The sequence below is a fragment of the Musca autumnalis genome, unplaced genomic scaffold (assembly GCF_047663935.1).
Source record: "Musca autumnalis isolate F117 unplaced genomic scaffold, ASM4766393v1 scaffold_5, whole genome shotgun sequence".
NCBI classification, from domain to species: domain Eukaryota; kingdom Metazoa; phylum Arthropoda; class Insecta; order Diptera; family Muscidae; genus Musca; species Musca autumnalis.
In genome coordinates, this window is record NW_027412088.1 from 129,901,375 (window position 1) to 129,923,491 (window position 22,117).

Below are 22,117 nucleotides of genomic sequence, written 5' to 3' on the forward strand. Positions count from 1 at the left end.
AGGATCTCCGAACAGACCCTAAACTGCATTCGGACACAAATGTTGAATTTTGTGGGGAGGTATCCTAAGGAGATGACCGATATGGGCCATTTTAGAAGTTAAACTAAGTTTGGACAAAATATGAAGAAGGCAAAATTTTGGACCAAATTGGTCTATCACTTCGAGAGTTATTATGCTCTCCAACTACTACATATGGTGCCACAGGGGGTTTTTACAACTTTCGGGCTGTTTTCCCAAGAAGTATGGACTTGTCACTGAAAAAACTTTTACCGTTGTAATTGAGTCAGCGATTGCAAGTTGCTTTATCAGTCAAGAGCTGGTCTTAAAGTGAACTTATCTGAAATATTGTGTGGGAGGTACCCGAAGGAATGGGCAAATATAGTCCATATTCAAACCTGATCTATATCTGGTAGATATATTAGGATGCGTAAAGTATGGACCAAATCGGTCCGTCCCTTCAAGAGTTATCGTGCGCACAATTTTTCCGAAAATTTTTGAATTTTTGTGGGGGAGGTACCTGAAGGAGTGAACCGATATGGCTTATCTTCGAACTTAAACTAAGATTGGACAAAATATTATGAAGGCCAAATTTCGGATCGAATCGGCAGATCCGTTCGAGAGTTATCTAGGGGTTTTGTGAACCTTTCAGGCTATTTTCTCAGAAAGTAGGGTTTTGCCCCTGATGAAACTTTTACCGCCATATGGGGGGCCGTGAATACAAGTTGCTAAAACAAAAATCAAAGCGATTCGAGAGATGTCCCTAAACTGAACTTTTCCAAAATTTTGTGTGGGAGGTACCCGAAGGAGTGGACCGATTGAGTCCATATTGAAACATTATCTAAGTCTGATACAAGTTTCACGATGTGCAAAGTATGGACCAAATCGGTTACTCCCTTTAAAAGTTATCGTACGCACAAATTTTCGGAACATTTTCGAACTTTTGTGTGGGAGGTACCGGAAGGAGTGGACCGATATAGCCCATCTTCGAACTTAAACTAAGTTTGGGCAAAATATTACGAAAGCCAAAATTTGAACCGAATCGGTTCATCCCTTCGAGAGTTATCGTGCGCTCCAGCCAGACAGACGGACAGACAGACGGACGGACATTGCTCAATCGACTCCAAATTGTCTGAAACACACTTCGTCCAAACATACTTGGGGTCTAAAACCATTATTTCGATGAGGCACATTTTGCCCGTATGAAAGTGTATATACCCTTCATAGCCTAAAGGCTGAGGGTATAATAAATATGTAAAACAAAAGTGCAACAATTTGGCACATTTAATTCTAAATATATATAGCTATATTCAAATCTGAACCGATTTCGATGTAATTTGGAACATATGTTTTAGACTAAATTACGTCACACATTCCAAATTTCATTGAAATTGGACATATATACCGTGGTTGCTGAACCAAATGTCTCAAATCGGCCGAAAATATACGAAATTTGAACAGATTTTCACCAAAAAAAGTAGCGTTCTCCCTATGACTAAAAATGATCTTCCCCAATTTTTGCCGAATGGGATAATAAATGCGACATGTACGTTGCGAACATGCACAGACGTATATATGTATGTTAGGGATATACATAATGAACTATGGGTCTGTCTCGTTTCCATTTACCACCGTATGGTGTAGGATATAAAAAACAAGTTTATGGATAAGTTATAAGCTTCCAACGATGAGATTTGTTCGGAATGATTTGAATATTAGGTTACATCCACGATAATTTGCTTTGCAGAGTATGTACACTAGGGTTATGACTTTTTTACAACCTCATATATGTACCTGTATCATATTTTGGTGAGCTTTTACCTAAGATTAGATAAAATCTTAATTATAAGGTTATTCGATAAAAAAGCTCACACAAAAAGCTTTAAAAGTTGTTATATTTGAGCTTTTTCGAAAAAAAAAATTAATTCACTTTAAGCACATATATAAACACGCTTTTAATCCACACGACATAACCAACCTTTCGTTTCCAACCAATTTTATCGCCATATAATTACATATATATTATTTTATATAATATACTAGCAAAATGCCCGCTACTTCGTATGCGAAAAGGGAATAATATAGAAATAAACAATATTTAGTATGAATATAGTGGACACTTAAAATTTTGATGTACTAATTCCTATTTTTATTGATGTTTAATTTCATTTAAGTACTGATCGTATGCCTTTATTTCGAATTTCCAAAAAAGACATTATCACACATCTACATATCAACAGCGACCCACATTTTATATTTCAGTCCACGTTTTATAGGACGGAACGGGTATTTTGAAGATTTTATCCACATTTTTCAACCGAAGTACCCGTAGTTTCGGCATTTATGATATCAAAATGTAAGGGGTTATGGCCACTTACAAATGTTACAAAATCGAATATTTTTATTGGCTCATTTTAAAGTAGAATAGAATATGTTGCAAAAAAATTCGAGTCGATCAGACAAAAATTAGCTGAGATATGAGCTTAAGAAAGAGAAAAGCTATTGTGATTTGTATGTAATCGAAGTTTGAAACGCGGTTTTCTCAAAATGGCATTTTGGAATGCGATGCCCACTGTAGCTCGAAAACGGATGATGCGATCTTCAAATGGTTTTGTGGGATTATTATACATATAAAAAGTTTGTGCTTAAGCGAGACACTTTCTGAAATTTTTTTGACGGATTTATGGGAAAAAACTATTCATTTTTTTAGTTAAAATCGAAATTTTAAGTTTGACCGTTCACATTTTTTTAAAAAAAATCATTTTTTTTAATTCCGCTTCGCGTAAGTACAAGATTATTAGGTTCTTAATGATCCCACAAAAACATATGCTGATCGGTTTATTCGTTTTCGAGCTACAGTGCGCACCGCAAATTGCTTTAGTAAAAACAGTGTTTCGTAGGCGGCCATTTGCCAGAACACTGTGCAATATTTTTCAGCAAAAAAAAAAATCCGAAAGTAGCTCAAGGTGTGATCTATCAGATGAAAAAAAAATCTTCTAACAAAATTTGGTAGATTTCTTGTAAAAAATTATGAAAATGTCATTTTTCGTGCTCAATAAGTGGCCATAACCCCTTAATGCGCTCGCTTTAACGCACATTTTAATTTAAGACTTTTTTCAAGGGGATAAAAACCTTCTTGTAAAACATTAGTCGCATGGATCGCATGGATCTACGTTTTCAAATGTACTTTCTGAAACGTCCAGAATAGAAAAAATTGTTCAAAGGATACGTTTGACTTTTTTGATTTCAGTGCATTATTTAGAAACCGCCTTCGCGCTAACATGAAAGCAGTAGTACACTATTCAGTAAATTTTTAAAAATCCATGGTATTACATGTAGAACATTCCATACATATTAAAGGCGGATTTTCATTAATATTCTCATTACCAGTGGTTGAATATTTATCACTATTTAATACTTCTAGTACACATATTGTACTACCACCTCTAACATAAACCTGGCAAATAAATAATAAATCACTTCTATTCCTTAGCCCAATACCAAATTTATTGAATTTTTGTACTTTTCGCACACTAATTATACAATTCCAGCTTTACCCAACACCAAATTTAGTACTTTTCCAATACCAACTCTATAAATTAGTCCTTAGCTACCAGCATACCTAATTTAAGAATTTGTAAGCATTTCAAAAACTCCTTATCTGAACACCAACACAGACCCTAATAAAAAACTCGGAATTCCAGCTATAACAATTAGGCCCGTTCTTACATTTTGTCTTTAAAGTCTATTTTAGTTATACCGTACTTTAAGAAAATTAAAGAATAAAGTTCGCATAGCCAGGGATTTGTTATTACATCTTCCATTTAATGTAAATGTTAAATTTTGTAAAAATATGGCAATATCAAGCAAAAAAGTCTGTATATATAAAATTTACTCAAATCTGATTGGTTGATTTGAATTTGCTGAGAATTTTTTCTTGCTTGTGGTGCAGCGTACTCTCGGGCGCAGTTTAAATTTTAAAAGGAACACAAAGTTCCTTTTAATTTATCTGACACTTATTATTAAAGGAAACATGTAAGAACAAAAAACGGGTTATCTGTCCGATACCGACCAAAATTCAACTACAGAAAAATTTGAGGGAAGGGGTTCCATGCGATGCCGTGATTTCATGGCATCTTTTGCATTGGTTCAAACAAAGTCGTGAAATATCTGTTCTTTTCATTAGCATTTGAACCAATGCAAAGGAAGTCGTGAAAGATCCGATATTTTCACCAGCAGTTGAAACCATGCAAAGAAAGTCGTGAAAGATCCGATCTTTTCATCAGCATTTGAACCCATTCCATCGATCCAATAGGAATGAATTTTGTGTTTTTATTTATACACAATTTCTAAATATATAAGATTAATTATTTACAATAGGTTTGATGTTGTCGGAGTCTCGAAATCACAACCAACGTTGTTAAAACTCTCGTTGTAATGATAATGTCATTGCAAAGGGGTGGTGAAAATGACATGCCAAAGCAGCTGGAAATGACATGCCAAAGCATTGGTGAAAATGACATATCAAAGCATTGGTGTAAATGGCATGCTTTGGATCCAAAAATGAATAGCATCTTTTGGGGTCCACGCTCATATAAAATTCATCGATGAAGATGCTAAAAAGATGACATGCCAGACTACTTGCATCCATGATTGAATGGTATACGTTTCAGAAATAACATCGCTATAACCAAAACTATATCCCAAGCGCGATACTCACAGTTGTTTTCTGAACAATTTGAACCAAATTTTGTGGCTTTTATTAATTTTCGTTCACTTATGGTACATGTATCCACAACCACATCCATATCTCAAGCCTACACACCAACAGCGACTATAGCACCAAATTTCAGAATTTCGCCTTTATTCATATACCAAATTTGGTACCATTTAATACTGTTCGTACGAAAGTACGAATTTCAATAACTATCTCAGTAAACTTAATTCTAAATTACGGGATTTTTGCTCGATGCGTTCACCCATATCAAATTGTACCAAATTTAGTACCTTATAGTACTTTTTGTACCCAAAAGTACGAATTTCCGAAATCTGTCTCAATCCTCCATGCAACGGTAATTATAATTTCAAATTTCACGATTCAGGCTCTATCCGTTCACCTAAATCCAAATTGTACCAAATTTAGTACCATTTAGCACTTTTCGTACGAATTTCCAAAACTATTTCAATTTATATCCAAGTACCTTTTAAGTACGAATTTCCAACCATACCTCCATATCTCAATACTACACTCCAACAGTAATCTTAATTCCAAATTTCGAGCTTTATCTTTTCACCCAAATCCAACGTGTACCAAATTTAGTACCTTCCGTACACATAAGTACGATATTCAAACAACTATCTCAATTCTACAGTCCATCAGTAACCCAAAACCAAATTAGTACCATTTAGTACTTTTCGTACGCAATAAATACGAATTTCCAAAAATACCTCAATCCTATACTCCAACAATAATCTTATTTCCAAATTTTAGAATTCCATCTATATCCGTTCAATGAAATCAAAATAGTACCATATTTAGTACCTTTTGAGTATACATTTTTAAAAATACCTACATATCCCAATTCTAACCTTCACAGTAATCCTAATTTCAAATTCAAGGTTTGCTGCTCTATTCGTTCACCCAAATCCAAATTGTACCAAATTTAGTACTACATATTCGTACACATAAGTACGAATTTCCAAAACTACCTAATCCTATACTCCAACAGTAATCATTATTTCAAAGTTCAGGATTCCGCCTCTATCCATTTATCCAAATCCAAATTGTACCAAATTTTGTACATATAAGTACAAATTTACAAAGCTACTTCAATATCTCAATCCCACACTTCATCAGTAATCCTAATGCCAAATTTCAGGTATGCAGCTCTATCCGTTTACCCAACTCCAAAGTGTACCAAATTTCGTGCCATTTAGTACTTTTCGTACACAAAAGTACTAATTTCCAAAACTACCTCAATTCTATACTCCAACAGTAATCATTTTTCCAAATATCAAGATTCCGCCTCTTTCTATTTATCTAAATCCAATTGTACTAAATTTAGTACACTTTAGTACTTTTCGTACACATAAGTACGAATTTCCAAAATTCCCCCGATATCTCAATCCTATTTTCCACTAATAATTTTAATTCCAAATTTCTGGTTTCCAGCTCTATCCGTTCACCCAAATCCAAATTATACTAAATTTAGTACCATTTAGAACTTTTCGTTTCCAAGATTCTAGCTATATCCGTTGAAAATATGCAGTTGGTACTAAATTTAGTAACTTTTAGTGTACTTATAGGTCGAATTTCGAAAAACCCTTTGGTACATCTTTCTAACTCTCCAATGGAGAGTCTCCATCAGTGACCCTCATTCCAAATTTCAGAATTCCAGCTCTTCCCGTTTGACTAATACAGTGGGTACCATATTTAGTACCTTTTAGTACTTTTCGTACCCTTCTAGTTCGAATTTCCAAAAACCCAGCCTTATCTCACCCCTACACACCAACAGCAACCCATAATCAAAATTTCAACTTTCTAGCTTCAGCGGTTTCGTCTGGGCGATGATATACATGTTACTCACTCACTCAGTCATCACTAAGCTCTTTTATATATATGTACATATATAGATAACTTTATTCCATATATCATATCAATTGAAAGTGGTTTGTGTGGGACCTTTTTCAATATGTAAATGAAACAAAAGTTATTTTAGTTATTAATAGGCAAAAGGTCATTCATTTGTGCAACAGGAAATAATTTGTTGAAAAAATTTGTTCTTTATATCATAGTATTTAAAAAAAAAAAAAAAAATCATAGTGGTTTGAGCGTGACCTTTTTAATAATTAAATAGAATCAACGTTATTTTTGGCATTAATTGGCAAATATTCATTCATTCTCGCTACAGGAAATCATTTTGAGAAAAACGTGAAAAAGTCATAACCCTCATGTACACAATATATGGGTTCGAAAGGCAAACGGAACAATATTAGTTGATCTTCTGAGATTCTTTTTTCAAAATTAAGCAAGTATGTGAACTTCCTCAAGTATCAAGTACACAGTATACATTTACAACCTAAATTATTTATTGTAGATTTGCAAATAAAGAAATGTCTGCACCAAACTACATTTTAATGTATTTGAATTCAGTCAGTGCCAATAAAAGTTATCAATAAGGCCTTAATGACAGCATATCGAAAACAATTAAGAAACAATTGTCGCAGCACGTGTTCCCTCACTTGCTTACATAACAGCAAATCAATTGTAAAAATACAGTTCGGCGAAGCTCCTAGCTGATTGACTATACCATTACACTGTGCAACATTTTAAGGCGATCTTGTACAAACAATTCGAACTGAGTATTTTTTTTAAAGTACAGACCCAATATCTCTGAAACCAACGCGAATCTTCTTCTGACCTCTGAAGCAAATTTGTAGATAATGACAAGAATAAAATATTTTGAGAAATAATGAACTCGAAAAATTACATTTATTGCCTCAAATTTCAAAATATATTCAAAAATTCCACAATTTTTATACATTTCGAATTTTTTCTTTTGGAAAAATATTCCCTGGAATGTAATACACAACTCTTCAGAACGTGTCATTGTTGTTAAATGCCTCTATGTCGTTGGTTTCGGTACATTTTTCAACGACGATTTAATAAAAATGTCAATAATGTAGTGAAATCCGAAATGCGAGAATAAACTGTTGGTGTGAACTTTGTTTGAAATACGTGTTGTAAAAGATATGATGCAAAATACCGCTGAAACAACATGAAGTAAGTATTTTAGAGTTTCAGAATGTTCTAAAGAATTGTTGAGAACTTTATATGGAAGATTTTTGCAAAAGGTTACTTAGTTCAACTCCCATTAGTTTAGCCGATACTGACCAGAATTTCAGCAATTACGTAAAATTTTCTATATTTTATAGATTTTGATGCCCTAGATGGAGTTTTTCTTATGTGATTTTTCAAAAGATAAGTCTTACTAGTCTACAATATTGCGAAAGACAGCAAGGCCAAAATTCCTATTCGTTTCTGAGATAAAGGCCTGATAAATGCAAAAAAGTGTAGATTAAGCTCCGAACTGTATCTGACAGGACAAACCCCTACTAGGGTTTTTGTAGTCTAAATATGTAATTTCAAAAAATGCATACTAGAAGCTGTTTGCATTTTCAGTGTTGCATAGTGTTAGCGGAGAGAATGCAATAAACAAGTGTGGATAACATGTAAATATTTCACTTCAACGTGTTTACCGAAATCTTAACATTTTATGGATGGAAAATTTAGTTTTTTTTTTTTTTTTGACGAGCGGTTAATGTTAAACCCTGCGATCTTTGTTTCCATAGTAGTTTGGTGAATTTTCAATTCTCTAAATGCCGCAATTATGGTCCAATCGATGAAACAACTTTACAGGTTGTTGTGGCTAAAAACGAATCCTACAAATAGCTCCAATATGCATATTTAGCCGAAATCCAATTTTTTGGGCCAGTCTAATATACTGATACCGGTGTTGAACACCTGAAAAGGACATCTCAAATATGCAGTATTCACAACATTTCAACATTTATTTAGAAACCCCCACAAGGAGTTGAGGACGGAACTACAGTTAGAGTTGCATACACGCACAAACGCGTAATATTTTTATGCAAATCTATCATAATGTCGTGGACAGATATTTGGGACATAATCGAGATGGACCAATTATTACGATAATAAAGGCAAGTGCAAGGTACTCGAAACCAGGAAACGTTTGCAGTGGGTTTCCTATGTGTTGTCGTGATGTTGAGAGCATTTCGTTATTGTTTTTACACACGAACAGTACGGTGCTATAAGCCAAGTGATGTTATCCTGGAAGTTGTTACGTTTCGTTTGGTTCTTATGCTATACAAATAAATCATTGGTGCTCTTACGCTAGCGTACAAAAAATCCACACGTATTCTGTTTCATTTTTGATTTGCCATTGTTTAGCAGTGGAAAGAATATCTTACCACTCTTAATACACCAACTTTTCTGTGTACCACTGTTTTAGACCATAGCAGCATACCCCATGTAAACCCTGATTATATTTTGTTAATCCGAAAACTAATGGACGTTTATGTACGAGATCTTAGAGGAATTTCTCCGCACTCCTCGCTAACAAGGACGATATACAATTTCAAAATTCCCATTCCAAACGGTAAAAGCACACGTAACGTACTCCCCCAGCACAGGTCTGTGCATATTTAACCGATTTTTGTTTAAATCTCCGCTTGCGAAAAATAACGTCACTATCTCAAAAAAAAAAAACTCAGCATTTACAACATTTTCCATATAGTCATCCAAACACAAACAATGCCCAACTGCAAAATCAATGCAGTGTAAACAATTTACAATTGTCAGTGACTGTGTAAATATTCCATATGCTGTCTTTCTAGGGTAGCGTGGTATGTGTGAGTGAAGATATTAATAACAATGATCTTGAATTCGAATTCGTATCAGTACAAGGTACACCGTGTGATGCTATTTACAAACCAATTCAAATACTTACTGTTCAACACAACGATCCACATTCGCCGTTGCCTTGAATCCGAGAATAGCAAAAATTACCACACTGGCATAGATTGCTGTGACAGCATTACATACGGACACAAGCAAGACGTCACGGACGCAATTATTTTTGGGCGTGTTGTAGCTACCGAAGGCTATTAGAGATCCAAAAGCAAGGCCAAAGGAATAAAATACCTGAGTGGCGGCATCAAGCCACACCGTCGGGTCGGCTAGTTTCTCAACTTTTGGTGTGTACATGTGCATTAGACCCGCACTGGCGCCAGGTAATGTTATACCGCGAATAAAGAAGATTGTCAGCACAATGTAGGGAAAGAGCGAAGTGAAATACACCACTTTACCGGAACTTTGGATACCCTTCATCACAATGAAGAACACTATTGTCCATGACAATAGAAGGCACAGAACAATCCACCACTTCAGACCACCAGGTTCCTCCATGGACGGAGCTGCATCTAATGTCGTACGATACCAAAAATACGCTGTTTCTGATGACAGCGCACATTCTTCCACAATTGCCCCAGTTTCGTTGGTAGGACATGACGCCCACGGCAGAGGATACTATAAATATAATTTGAAAGATATTCAATTTAAAAAATGTTCACTTACACTTAATTTGCATTTAACTTACACGAAAACTATTGAATAGATAGAAAAATACCCATGTTATGATAACGTTGTAGTACAGCGCCACAAACAAGGTTACAATACAAGATGAAATGCCAATGCCTCCTAGCCAGGGGTGAATTGTGTTCCATACACCCAAAGCACCTAAACGCATACGCTGTCCCATTCCCAATTCAATTAAGAAAAGTGGAATGCCCTCCAGTATCAACATTACCATGAATGGTATTAAGAAGGCACCTGAAAATAAAATGAACAGTAAAATGTTAAAACATATAAAAATAGACTATAGTAGGTTGGGCCGACCAAGTGATTCCCTTCGTAAATACATCTGTGGAAAAGTCCACTCTTTTCAAGATTTATTAAGCGAATTGAAGAAGGTGATCCAAAAGGCGAATTCAGGCCGTAGTATTCATTTGCTGTCAAAAGTGTTTGCGAGAAAAATCCACAAAAGTTAGAAGGAAACGATAAAATATTCTTCGCGATGCTTAAATAACACATACATACATATATTCTTGATAGAAGGAAATATGTATTTGTTATTTATTTTTGATTAAAAATATGTTTTGACAGCAAATGAAGACATCAGTTGGTATTACAATATCACCTTCTTTCTTGCACCATGATAACACTATGCAACATTTTTAAGGTCATCTTGTTCAAACAATTTGAGCTGAGGATTTTGTTGTGTCAGATCCAGGTTGGATTTTATGGCCCCATTTATACATGGTTGAATATTGACTTTTTAAAGCAATTCAGGGCTATATCTCTGAAACCGATTTGTATCTTTATCTGACCTCTGAAGCAAATGTGTAGATAAGTGCAAGAATAATATATTAAAATATTAATAATAAAAATAATGAGCTCGAATAACTATATTAATAATTTTGCGTTTTAATTTTAACGATTTTTTTGGTAACTCAAAAAATGGGTTACAGAATTCCACTACAGAACTTTAATTTTCGATTTAGAATTATTTAATTTATTGAGGCAAAGATGGAATTTTTTTTTTGTCACTTTGTTCCATGTGGTTTACAATATTTCACGTTTTTGTCATAAGTGTGGATATGGAACAAATCGACAAAAATTCTTTTTTTTTTAATTTCTATAACTTTTATATTCAAATACATATTCCTCTATATTTTTGCAAATATGTTCTATGCATGTACTATTATTAATATTTCAAGTCAAAAAATATAAATATTTTCTGTAGTCGGCTCCACGCAGTTGTGACGCAAAATATTAAAATGCGATTATCTCAAAACGGGCGAATGGCGTATGGAACACTTAAGCATGACTCCGACGATATGTACGCATTACTTCAAAAGACTATAACTACCCACTCAGACCGGTGATAGAAACATTTCAAGAGTGGAAAAACCGCCTCAGGTTTTCTCCATTTCCTGAGAATTTTTAGCCATGTAGCCATGTTTTTAGAAAATTTAGCCATGTAAAACTTCTCTATCACTGGTGTTGTTAGACACGGCATTCGGACTAGACGACAAAAAGGAATTTATTCATTAATAAATCTGACCAAAAAGCCCATCAAATATAAATAGGCGTATCATCATATCATAACCACTTGGTCACTAAAAAGAAAATTGAGATTCCATATCATTGAGCTTAATATAGAATGGGACTGCAGTCTCCCCTTTCTTAATTGTTGTATATTTCTATCAGTTAGTTTTTCTTTTTTAGTAATGTATCCAACACTTTTACATCCTTTTAACTACATAATTTTCGCCGACATACAAAAACACACACCTTCGTATATACATATATGTATTTTTATACCCTACACCAGCGTCAGGCGAGAGAGCGCCCACGTGCGCTCATTTAACGTTGCTCTCTCCACACACACAATCCACACACACACAATTCAACCCATTGAAAAAGTAAAGTTCGCATTAGAAAAGTACGGTGCCTGACGCTGCCCTACACCACTATGTGGGGAGGGTATTATAAGTTGGTTTTGCCCAAAAAGTTTGTAACGCATCGAAATAATGGTCGTAGACCATACTTATATATGTATACTAAAATGATTGTCTCGACGAGCTGAGTCGATATGGCTATGTGTGTCCGTCTGTCCATCTAAACCTTGTAATCACGGTACAGGTCGCTATTTTAATCCGATCGTCACCAAATTTTGGGTGCTGATGAGGGTCCCGGAGGGGAAGAAGCCTATTGGTGATGGTCCGATAATATTTAGGTGTCGAAATGGGCAAAAAACTTATTTGGAGAAAAAGTCAACATTTTTTCCAAAGCAAATATCTCAGCTTCTTTATGAGGTATATCAAAAGCAAAACCTGCTAATGAAAGTAGAAAATGTCACCTTTGCAACGATGTAACTTACGTAGGTTATCGTTGGTGGTCAAACAACGAAGATATCGCAATAGCCGCTAATAGAACCCAACTTTTCATATTTGCGATTTTAATAATAATGACGAATATCACAGCTTTAGTTGGGAACCTTCCAAAACAAAGTCTGACTATGAAAGTAGAAAATCCTATCTTTAAAATGTAATCACGCTACAGGTCGCAATTTTGATCGGATAGTCACGAAATTTTGGGGGTTAATTGGGGTCCTACAGAGGAAGAAGCACATTGAGTTTGGTGATAGTCGGATAATATTGAGGGGTCGGAATGGGCAAAAACCTTATTTGGAGAAAAAGTCAACGTTTTATTTCAAAGCGAATATTTCCGCTTCTATAAGGGGTATATCAAAAGCAAAACCTCGTAATGAAAGTACATGAAAATATCACCTTTACAACGATGTAAAGTAGGTTGTCGTATGTGGCCAAACAACAGAGATATCGCAATAGTCGGTAATGGGAGTTGATGCTGGACCCTGCGAGGAAGAAGCCTATTAAGTTTGGAGATAGTTGGACAATATTCAGAAGTCAGAATAAGCAAAAAGCTTATGTGGCGAAAAGTCAACGTTTTTTTCTTATGCGAATATCTCCGCTTCTGGTTGGACTATTCCAAAATGGAAGCCCGTCAATGGAAGAAGAAAAGATCTCCTTTAATTGATGTAAAGTATGTTGGCGTAGGTGAGCAAACAACCGAGATATCGCAAAAGTCAGTAATATATCCAATTTGTCAATTTTTTGTAATCACGCTACAGGTTGAAATTTTGATAGGATAGTCACGAAATTTTGGGGGTAGATGGGGGCCCCACAGAGGAAGAAGCCTATTGATTTTTGTGATAGTCAGATAATATTTAGGGCTCAGAATGGGGAAAAACTCATGTGGAGACAATTTCAAAGTTTTATTCTTTGTGAATATATTGGCTTCTAGTAGGGGTATTCCAACGGCAATGTCAATGGAAGAGAAAATATTACCTTTATTATATTTTTGCCAAAATCGTATTTATACCCTACACAACATTGTAGTCAGGGGTATTATGTCTTTGTGCATTTGTATGTAATATGCATAAGGAAAAGAGATAGACCCATATTTCCTTTTGGGGATATACATAAAATCACTTTTTGAGTCGATTTATGCATACCGGTCCTTTCACAACGTAGAAATCGCATTTATTGTAAGATTCAGCTGAAAATTGGGGAACATCATTTTTTAGCCATAGGATGAACGCAATGCTTTTGGTGAAAATCGTTTCAGATTTGATATATTTCGATGAAATTTGGAATATGTGCCTGAATTCGGCCTAGAAATAAATGTGCCAAATTATATCGAAATCGGTTCATATTTTTTCACAGCTCCCATATATATTATCTGTTGAAATATTCCATGAAATTTGGAATGTTTGACTGAATTCTGTCTAGAAATAATATCGAAATCGTCTCAGATATGGATATAACTCCATATATATTTTCGGCCGATTTCACGTATTAGCTGCACCAAACACACTTTATATGTCCGATTTCAAAGAAATTTGGAATGTGTGACGGAATTTGGTCTAGAATTAAATTTGCAAAATCATATTGAAATCGATTCAGATTTGGATATACCTAAAATATATACAGTGGTGACCAATACATTTGCAACAAAATTGCACGTTTTAGGAATTTTTATTTAAAATATTTTTTGAAAGAAAAATTATCAATTTTCTTGCAATTATTTATAAGTTCATTGTCTCAAATATACAAAAAAAAAAACATTGTTCCACAACATCCCATACGGGACAAGGGAGACTTCTCTCATATCAATGAGTGCACCTCGATTCATATTTAGCTCAATGATATGGGACCTACTGTTTATCGCCGAGTCCGAACGGCGTGTCTTAAGACACCACTTATGGAGAAGTTTTTCAAGGCTGAAATACTCAGAAAATGTCGCCGACATTACTGAGGGGTATTTTGCCACCGCTGAAAAATGTTTGATGTTGCCTGGCCGGGGAATCGAACCCACGACCTTCTGCGTGCAAGGCGGGCGTGCATACCATTGCACCACGGTGGCACCCAAATATAAGAATATAAAAAGTTCTGACACGTTATACAACAAAAAATTTGAAAAAATATGAAAATATATAAACACGCCTAAAAATTTAATGGTCAAAACATATGCAACTGAACCAAATCCGATGCAAAAATCTTCAAAATTTTGTAAAATATCATTTTTTTGTAAGATTCAAATCATTTGTATTTGTTTTGGGAAGCTTAAAAATGAATAAAATGAAAGTGATATCAGTCATACGTACTTCTTCGGGGGAGCGGCGGGTCGTACGGGAGACACATGGACATGGGTCTCAGAGTCAAAATTTTCAAAAGTAATGGAAATTTCTTGACATTTCAGTTGTCAATATAATAAAATTCAAAGTTTAGAGTGCAGTTGCATCATTTATTAGCAAAAGTTAGAAGTCTGGGTCTCGAAAAACTTGTGAACGTACGGATTGGGTCGATATCAGAATGATAGATACTGATGTATTGAAGTTATAACGGGCGATATCATTGGAAATTTTGGATTCTATAAACTTAAAAGGTTTTAGAAAGCTCATCAAATGATAACAAAACACAAACATTGAGTATATAGACACTTCCAGAAAAAGGAAACGCCAGTACCATTTTCAACTTTTTCCTATACTGGGATCATATATGCTTATATGGTAAGGTATTTTGTAATGCATGTTTCATATTGATTCTGCTGTATCTTACATCGAAAAGTAGCAACAGAAAGTAAGAATGCTTTACTCAGTTTTGCTGAAATGTATGTATGTACGAGTATATACGCTTAGATTATTATTTTAAAATTCGGTTGGATAAAAATTCTGTGTTAAATTTTAATACCCTATTTTAAAGCTCTATATCAAGCATGGTCACATTTGGCACGGCGGTGCCGATGATTTTCGGCAAATACAAACTTACTAACACACTGTTATAAGTTGCCAATATTTTGAATACATTCACATTTTCTCCGTTCTCTTTTTGGTCATGCCGGCTCTATATTGATTTCACAGATAGATGATGTACGTTTAATGAAGGCAATGCCGATAATCTAACATGCAAGGGGAGATCACCATGATGTAGCATTTCTCTGCATACATATTTTATCAATTTTAACACCTGTATAAGAGGTTCTGAAGTAGAAAAACTTTGTTCATGAATGTGGGATATGACAACAAAATGTTCTTTGGATTCTTTAATGCAAATGACAAAACTTCTAAATTTATGTAAGTGTAATTCGGATCATAAGTACTACATGGAGTAAGCAATTCAAGACCAGATCCAATCCAACCGTTTGTAATACTTAACATAAGCCCACACATTTTGTACACATTTGTGTATTTGTACCCGAAAGAGTGGAATGAAAAATGTTATTAAAATATTCTAGATTTATCAACACATAGGCAGACCAGTAGGTCTTTTCATAGAAGTTGTTCTAATCTCTTCTTTGAAGTCCAGTATATTTCCCCATGCAAGATCTTAGGACTTATGAAGAGAACATGTTGGTCTTCATGTTGATGATCAGTAGGATTTCTCATAGAAGACCACAAGTCCAATAGGCCCTCTCATAGAAGATAAGATGAGCAGACCAGTGGACTTCTAGCAGGAGACTTGCAGGACTTCAATAAAAAACAAATAAGACAAAACAAGTGAGAGCATTTGTAGGAAGGTGATATCCTACACCACTATTCCTGGATACTAACTTTCCACGAAATGTTTTGAATTTAAATGGCATTAAAAAGTATATTTTAAATGCTTTATATTTCTGAGTTATTTCTGTAAGGACAACACTTTGATCTCAGTATATTGTCCACGTAATGTCAAAGTTATGTAGGAAGATATATAACGAAATCTAATAAAGGACACACAGTCAAAATGGTACTATTATTAATTCGACAGGAATACTTTTGGTTAGAAACTTTGAATATTACTCATTTGACATCGATTCCAAGAGATCTGTTGCATGTTAGAGGCGATATCCATACTATACATATTATAGGTCCTTATTGAAAGGAAAATAAGTTATCGGCTTAACTTTTGGAATTCCAATAAGGTGCCTGAAAACTTTACACAATATTAAAATCACATGCCCTAGAAATGCAAACAGGTAAAGCCAACTATTTACGAAGGATTGCGTCGTAATTTTTTTTACATAAAGTTGCAATTTGTATCCTGACGAAAGAAAAGCCTGTAATTTTCCTTTCATATGAACAGATTTTTTCCCTGTTAAAAGTAACAATTATAATATTGAGACGTTATTCCAGGAGCGGAGTACAAATTTGCGCTGTGTTTTCGTCCATAAAGCCATAGAAGACGATATTATTACAGAGAATTTATATTTGACCTGTGACCTTAAGGCTGAATCTCTGAGTTTTTCAGTTCCCTAAAAATATAATAAAGTTTTGGTCAATATGAATTAAATACGCAATTAAAAACCACATACAACATATACATTTTGGAAGGGTTTTGATTTTATACCATAACGGCAATAACTGAAATGTCATCTACGAACCATTTGCAGCATTTCCTGCAGTCAGGATATGTATATGTAACAGAATTACTACCACATCCGCCTTGTATAGTTGACTCCATGTGGATAAAATATGTATTATGTAAAGTTCTCAAGCACCTAACTTCAGTAAAGATCTAAGAATTAGGCCGATAGTATTTTGTCCTTTCAATAAAAGCATTTAACAACTATAGCAAGAACATTGGCACCCTGTCACTTCTAATATGCAACTTACACCTTAAAATCGACGTGAAATTAATAATACTCGAGTTTTCTAATCATCGTATGGAAAAAATTTAGGTTTCATTGAATTGGTTCACTGTGAAAATGTCTCCTTTCACGCATAGAAAAAATATGATTGATCCAACAATATACGAAGAACAAAATATGTATTGCAAAGATATTGTTAGATTTGCTATGTAGTATTGTGACCCCAACAAAAGTTTTTGTTAATTACCACAATTGTTTTGGGCATATCCAACAATAGTTTCTGTCAACTTGACAATATTATTCTCTTTTCTTCGACAATTTTATGCTCTTCTCTCGGTATTCGACGCTGTGGTGAAAAAAACAATTTTGGTGAGATTTGTTTTTCTTTTTTTTTTTTTTTTTTGGATATGTACACCAACAATGAGACTCTCGTTCTTAATTGTTTCTTATTCTTTCTTCATTGGGCTTCGATGGTTGAGTTATACCGGAACAATATGAGAGTTGTTTTTGGGATGAAACCTGCCTGGTCGTAATTTATGTTTTCTTTTCATATTTATGTTTTTATTTCTTATTTTGGGGTGGATGGCTGGATGAGCGCAATGGCAAATCCTGGCCATTTATACCAGTTATGTGAAAAGTGTATGTGAGAATTATATACAATCAAATCAAAAATGTCAGTAACAGGTTTTTGGGGCTGACAACACTTTTTGTAAAAATTCTAGATTTGATAATTCCTACCATTCGTATTGTCAATGATTTTTACAACAGCTTCGTTCCCGTACTTTTTAACAGTAAAACGCGTAAAAGAGAGAACTGTAAAAAATGTTTTCTAACACAAAAGTTTTTTTGAAATAGTTCGGGAACGAAAAAATGGAATATACGTCAAAAAACTGGAACAAATGTCAAAGTCGGCGTATCAGCCAATCAGACGCCGGCAACCATGTTACTATTTTTTACACACTCAAATTTGTTTTTAAAGAGAGCGCCATTCAGCGCAATTTTTGTTTAAAGAGAAGTGAACATTTTACAACTTTTTTGTGTACGGGAACGGTTTTTCGGGTAAAATGTGCAAAAGTCCTAAAAGTTGTAAAAATTTGTAGTTCTGGAACAAAGCAAATATTGCAGAATTTCGCAAGTTGTTTTTGTTTTTTATGTTTGGAACAAAAGATTATATTTTTGGACTTACAATTGCAAGCTTGAACAAAATAAATAAATTGTCGGAACAAAAATAAATATTGTCGTTCGAACAAAAGCGACAAATATTTTTTCTCTGCATGTTATTAGTTTTCGTTATATATCTTTCCATATAACAATGATATGAAGTGGGTAATATATTTAGATCGAAGTGTAGTCCTTATAGATAAAACATAGAAATATCTTTAATTTTGCCTGGAGTCTAATTAAAATAAAAATAAATTACAATTGGTATACTAAAAGGGGGTATGGGACGACTATTTCGCCATGTCAAAACAAATTTCCATATTATAGTGAAGTTGCAAATGAGGGAATCTAAAACCAGTGCTTCAAAGTGTATATAAGTTTTGCCATAAATGTATCGGCATGTTAAGATATCGATTCAGCTTGAACACATACGCAAAAGGTGAAATTATAATTATATATTCATGGAACTTTACATTTAAAGAGGATCAATTGGACCAAAAAATAATTATAATTAGGCCTTTGCTTACACGTTTTCCCATAGTTTTCTTATAAAATGAATAAACGATTCCCAAAATTTATTAATGTTCATCTCTCTACCGTACAAAAATAAAATAAAAATTCTTTTGAAAAATTTACAAAAAAAGAATTTTGCCCGGAATCGGAGTCGAGCTTTTTTCACGAATCCGACTCCAGCAAAATTTTCTAGACTCCAGACTCCGACTCCGAACCCCTGGTCATAAACTCGATATATCTAACCAATTTTGACGAAATTGGAAATGTGTTACGGAAATCTGTCTAAGAATAAGTTAGCCAAATTATATTAAAATCGGTCTATACAGCTCCCATACATCCAAATAAATTGAAATTCGGCGGAGGTTATTTTTGATATTCCCATAAGCATTTAAACGATAGTGATCGGTTCAGTATATTGACAGTATAATAAGCTGAAAACCGGGTACGTCAACGAGAAAATAAAACATTTCGAAGGGTGCTACAAAATTTTTGTTTATACCCTATACCACAATGTGGAAAAGGGTATTATAAGTTTGTTTTGGTAAAAATTCATGTAACACCGCGAAATATTCGTCGGAGACCCCCAATGTGGTATACCAATCTTCATATCTCGACGAGATAAAGCGATTTTGAGATGTGTGTCCGTCCGTCCGTCCGTCTGTTCATTATAGATTGTAAACACGCTCCAGGCCGCAATTATATGTAGCCTACACATGAGAAAAAACTACTGACCTTTCCTCTGATGTAAATTGCAATAAAGTGTTTGCTAGATAACGGGCCTACTGCCTAATATATAATGGGTTCTGTGTAGAGAACCACATTTTTATCCCATGCTACATATTGTCTCTCCAAAAGTTTATGTAACACCACAAAATATTCGTCCTAGACCCCTTATTTGGTATGCCGAAATTCATATCTCGACGAGATAAAGCGATTTAGCGATGTGTGCCCGTCCATTAAAAATTGTAAACAAGCTTAAGGCCGCAATTATTGACCGATTGTAACGAATTTTTTAAGGAGGTTGGGTTCGGGCCAGAATAGAAATGATTAGTTTTTGCTGATGATCGTGAAATGTTCAGGGAATGAAAGGGACCAAAAACAAAATTTTAACCAATTTTGTAGCGACTCTGTAGGTCAAAATAATAACCCGCAAAATTTTAAACAAAGTTTGAGTTTATGATGAAGAAGAAGCGTACAAACCAACGTGATGATCAGATAATACTTAGCGGGTTAAATGGACTGAAACTTTTGTGTGAAATTGTTAAAAATTTCAATAACGTAGCGGTTAAACAACGGAAGTAGTAGTACTACATAAGTGGGTTTCATTACATTTCAGTTTGTGTGAACTAAATTTTCCTTTCCTGCTACAAAAATGTATTTGTCATGCTAGATAACTTTTTGGTTTTGGTCATAAATTTTTACATTACATCTCTGATATTTGATAATTAAAATTTCACAATCATTGAAAAGAAGTTCCGTGGACAGCGATTGTCCAGGGATAGTGGTACAGGGTATCCCATGGTTGGCTCCGTCCGACTATAGACTTTTCTTACTTGTTTTCAACTTGGGCTTAAAAGTTATAGGTGACTTAAAAAATCAGAATCGCAAGAATTTTATCGTCTACAAATTTGACTTAAGAAACTTTGGACGTAAAGTTTTTTAAAAAATCCAAAACAAAATTTTTTTGACCTTGAATACGGAACATTTCATCGTTGCACAGTGCGTAATATGGGAACTTTAGTGGAACTTTACTCAAAAATTAAAGTACATAAAACTAATGAGATTCTTGTTGAATTCTATTGCTATATATCCCATGACTAATGCCTCATATCCAGTTTTGCGATTTAAGTTAAGTTGCACTTTTGTTTTACAATATTTATTTGCTTAAAAAATTGTTTCTAGCTTTGCTTAAGTAATATAGTGATACAAACAAATTGTACGTTAGTTGACTATAGTTTTTTGTTGCTGTTATAATTCCCGACATTTTTTGATTATTTGGCGTTTACAGATTTGTAATATCTAATTTAGTTTGGTTGCTATTCGTTCCCCAAAAAATTTCTTTTTTAAAAGTCTACTAAATTATTTTTTTTATAAGTTTTGGAGGTTTTTTAAAGTATTGTGGTGAATTGCAGAATAAATCGCACATTTTCTGAGATGTAGGATATTTTTCTATAGACAAACCAAAAATTAGCTGCAGGTTTGCGAGATATGAGACTTTTTCAGAAAGTAATTGGAATATTCATATATCTATATTTTTGAAAATTTTATAGATGAACCGGCATTAGACGCCAATGTTTGTTTCGTTTATCCCAAAATGGGTTCACCAATACCAAGAAATGTTGCTTTTAATAGTTTTATTACTATTCTTGCGAATTTCATTCACATTTTATAGAAAAAATGGTCAAATTTGAGCAGTTTTCTCAGGACATCGTTAAGTACCTAAAACAAAGCATAGTTGCACCAGATGCTTTCAGGTGATATACTTATTTGCAGAACCGTGTAATAAGATAAACATATCCTCAGTCGAAACGTTCAATTTGTAAAATTTATGTTATATCAATGACACTATACTAAAAATAAAAAATCTCAAAAAAAATTTTTTCATTTACTAACGTATGTATGTGGATGCTTGGGGGGAGGGGCCAAATCAAGGATCTATGCTCTGAATTGTTTTTTAGAATTTTTTGCTTTTCAATGAAGACAAATTTTAAAGTAAACCAAATTTGGTTGACAATAATTACCATTTAAATATCCCAAATGGGGTGCCCCCCTCATATTTCGCAAAACGGGTTTCTACCTACGGAGAACATAAAATACCAATATACAAACAAATAGATTGGTAAATGTGCTTGGAATCATTAAAATATTTTATATTGGCCGCCCAATGGGGGCTATATTGACAATATTTTGTTCATATGTTCTCCATCCACTGAAACCCCAATATACCAATTTGCAGCAAAATCGGTTGAAAAATGAACCTAATACGTAAAAACGGTCACCACCGATATGTGGGGGCTATAGGAAACCGCAGGTCTATGTGGCCCATATTTATCCACATACGACCCTCAACTACAAGAAACATTTTTGGAAAAATTTAGTAACCTACGTTCTTCACATTAAAAGTTATGAGTAGAGTTCCACTAAAGTGCC

The 22,117-nt window shown here is 34.2% G+C and overlaps 2 protein-coding genes across 7 annotated transcripts in view; one reads left to right on the forward strand and one right to left on the reverse strand.

The window, feature by feature from the left end:
• LOC141406160 (uncharacterized) overlaps positions 1–22,117 on the forward strand; it is a 402,688-nt gene that overhangs the window by 123,193 nt on the left and 257,378 nt on the right. The window lies entirely within an intron of this gene.
• Positions 1–22,117, reverse strand: part of LOC141387054 (sodium-dependent neutral amino acid transporter B(0)AT3) — a 105,187-nt gene that overhangs the window by 46,552 nt on the left and 36,518 nt on the right. For all 6 annotated transcript variants that reach the window (XR_012408467.1, XM_073956165.1, XM_073956164.1 and 3 more), the window contains exons 3-4: positions 10,179–10,411; positions 9,531–10,108 (exon numbers count right to left, since the gene is read on the reverse strand). Coding sequence is in view for 5 of the 6 variants with exons in the window: in XM_073956165.1 (XP_073812266.1) it covers positions 9,531–10,108; positions 10,179–10,411 (811 nt within the window). In the remaining variant the exon portion in view is untranslated. The remainder of the gene's footprint in view (positions 1–9,530; positions 10,109–10,178; positions 10,412–22,117) is intronic.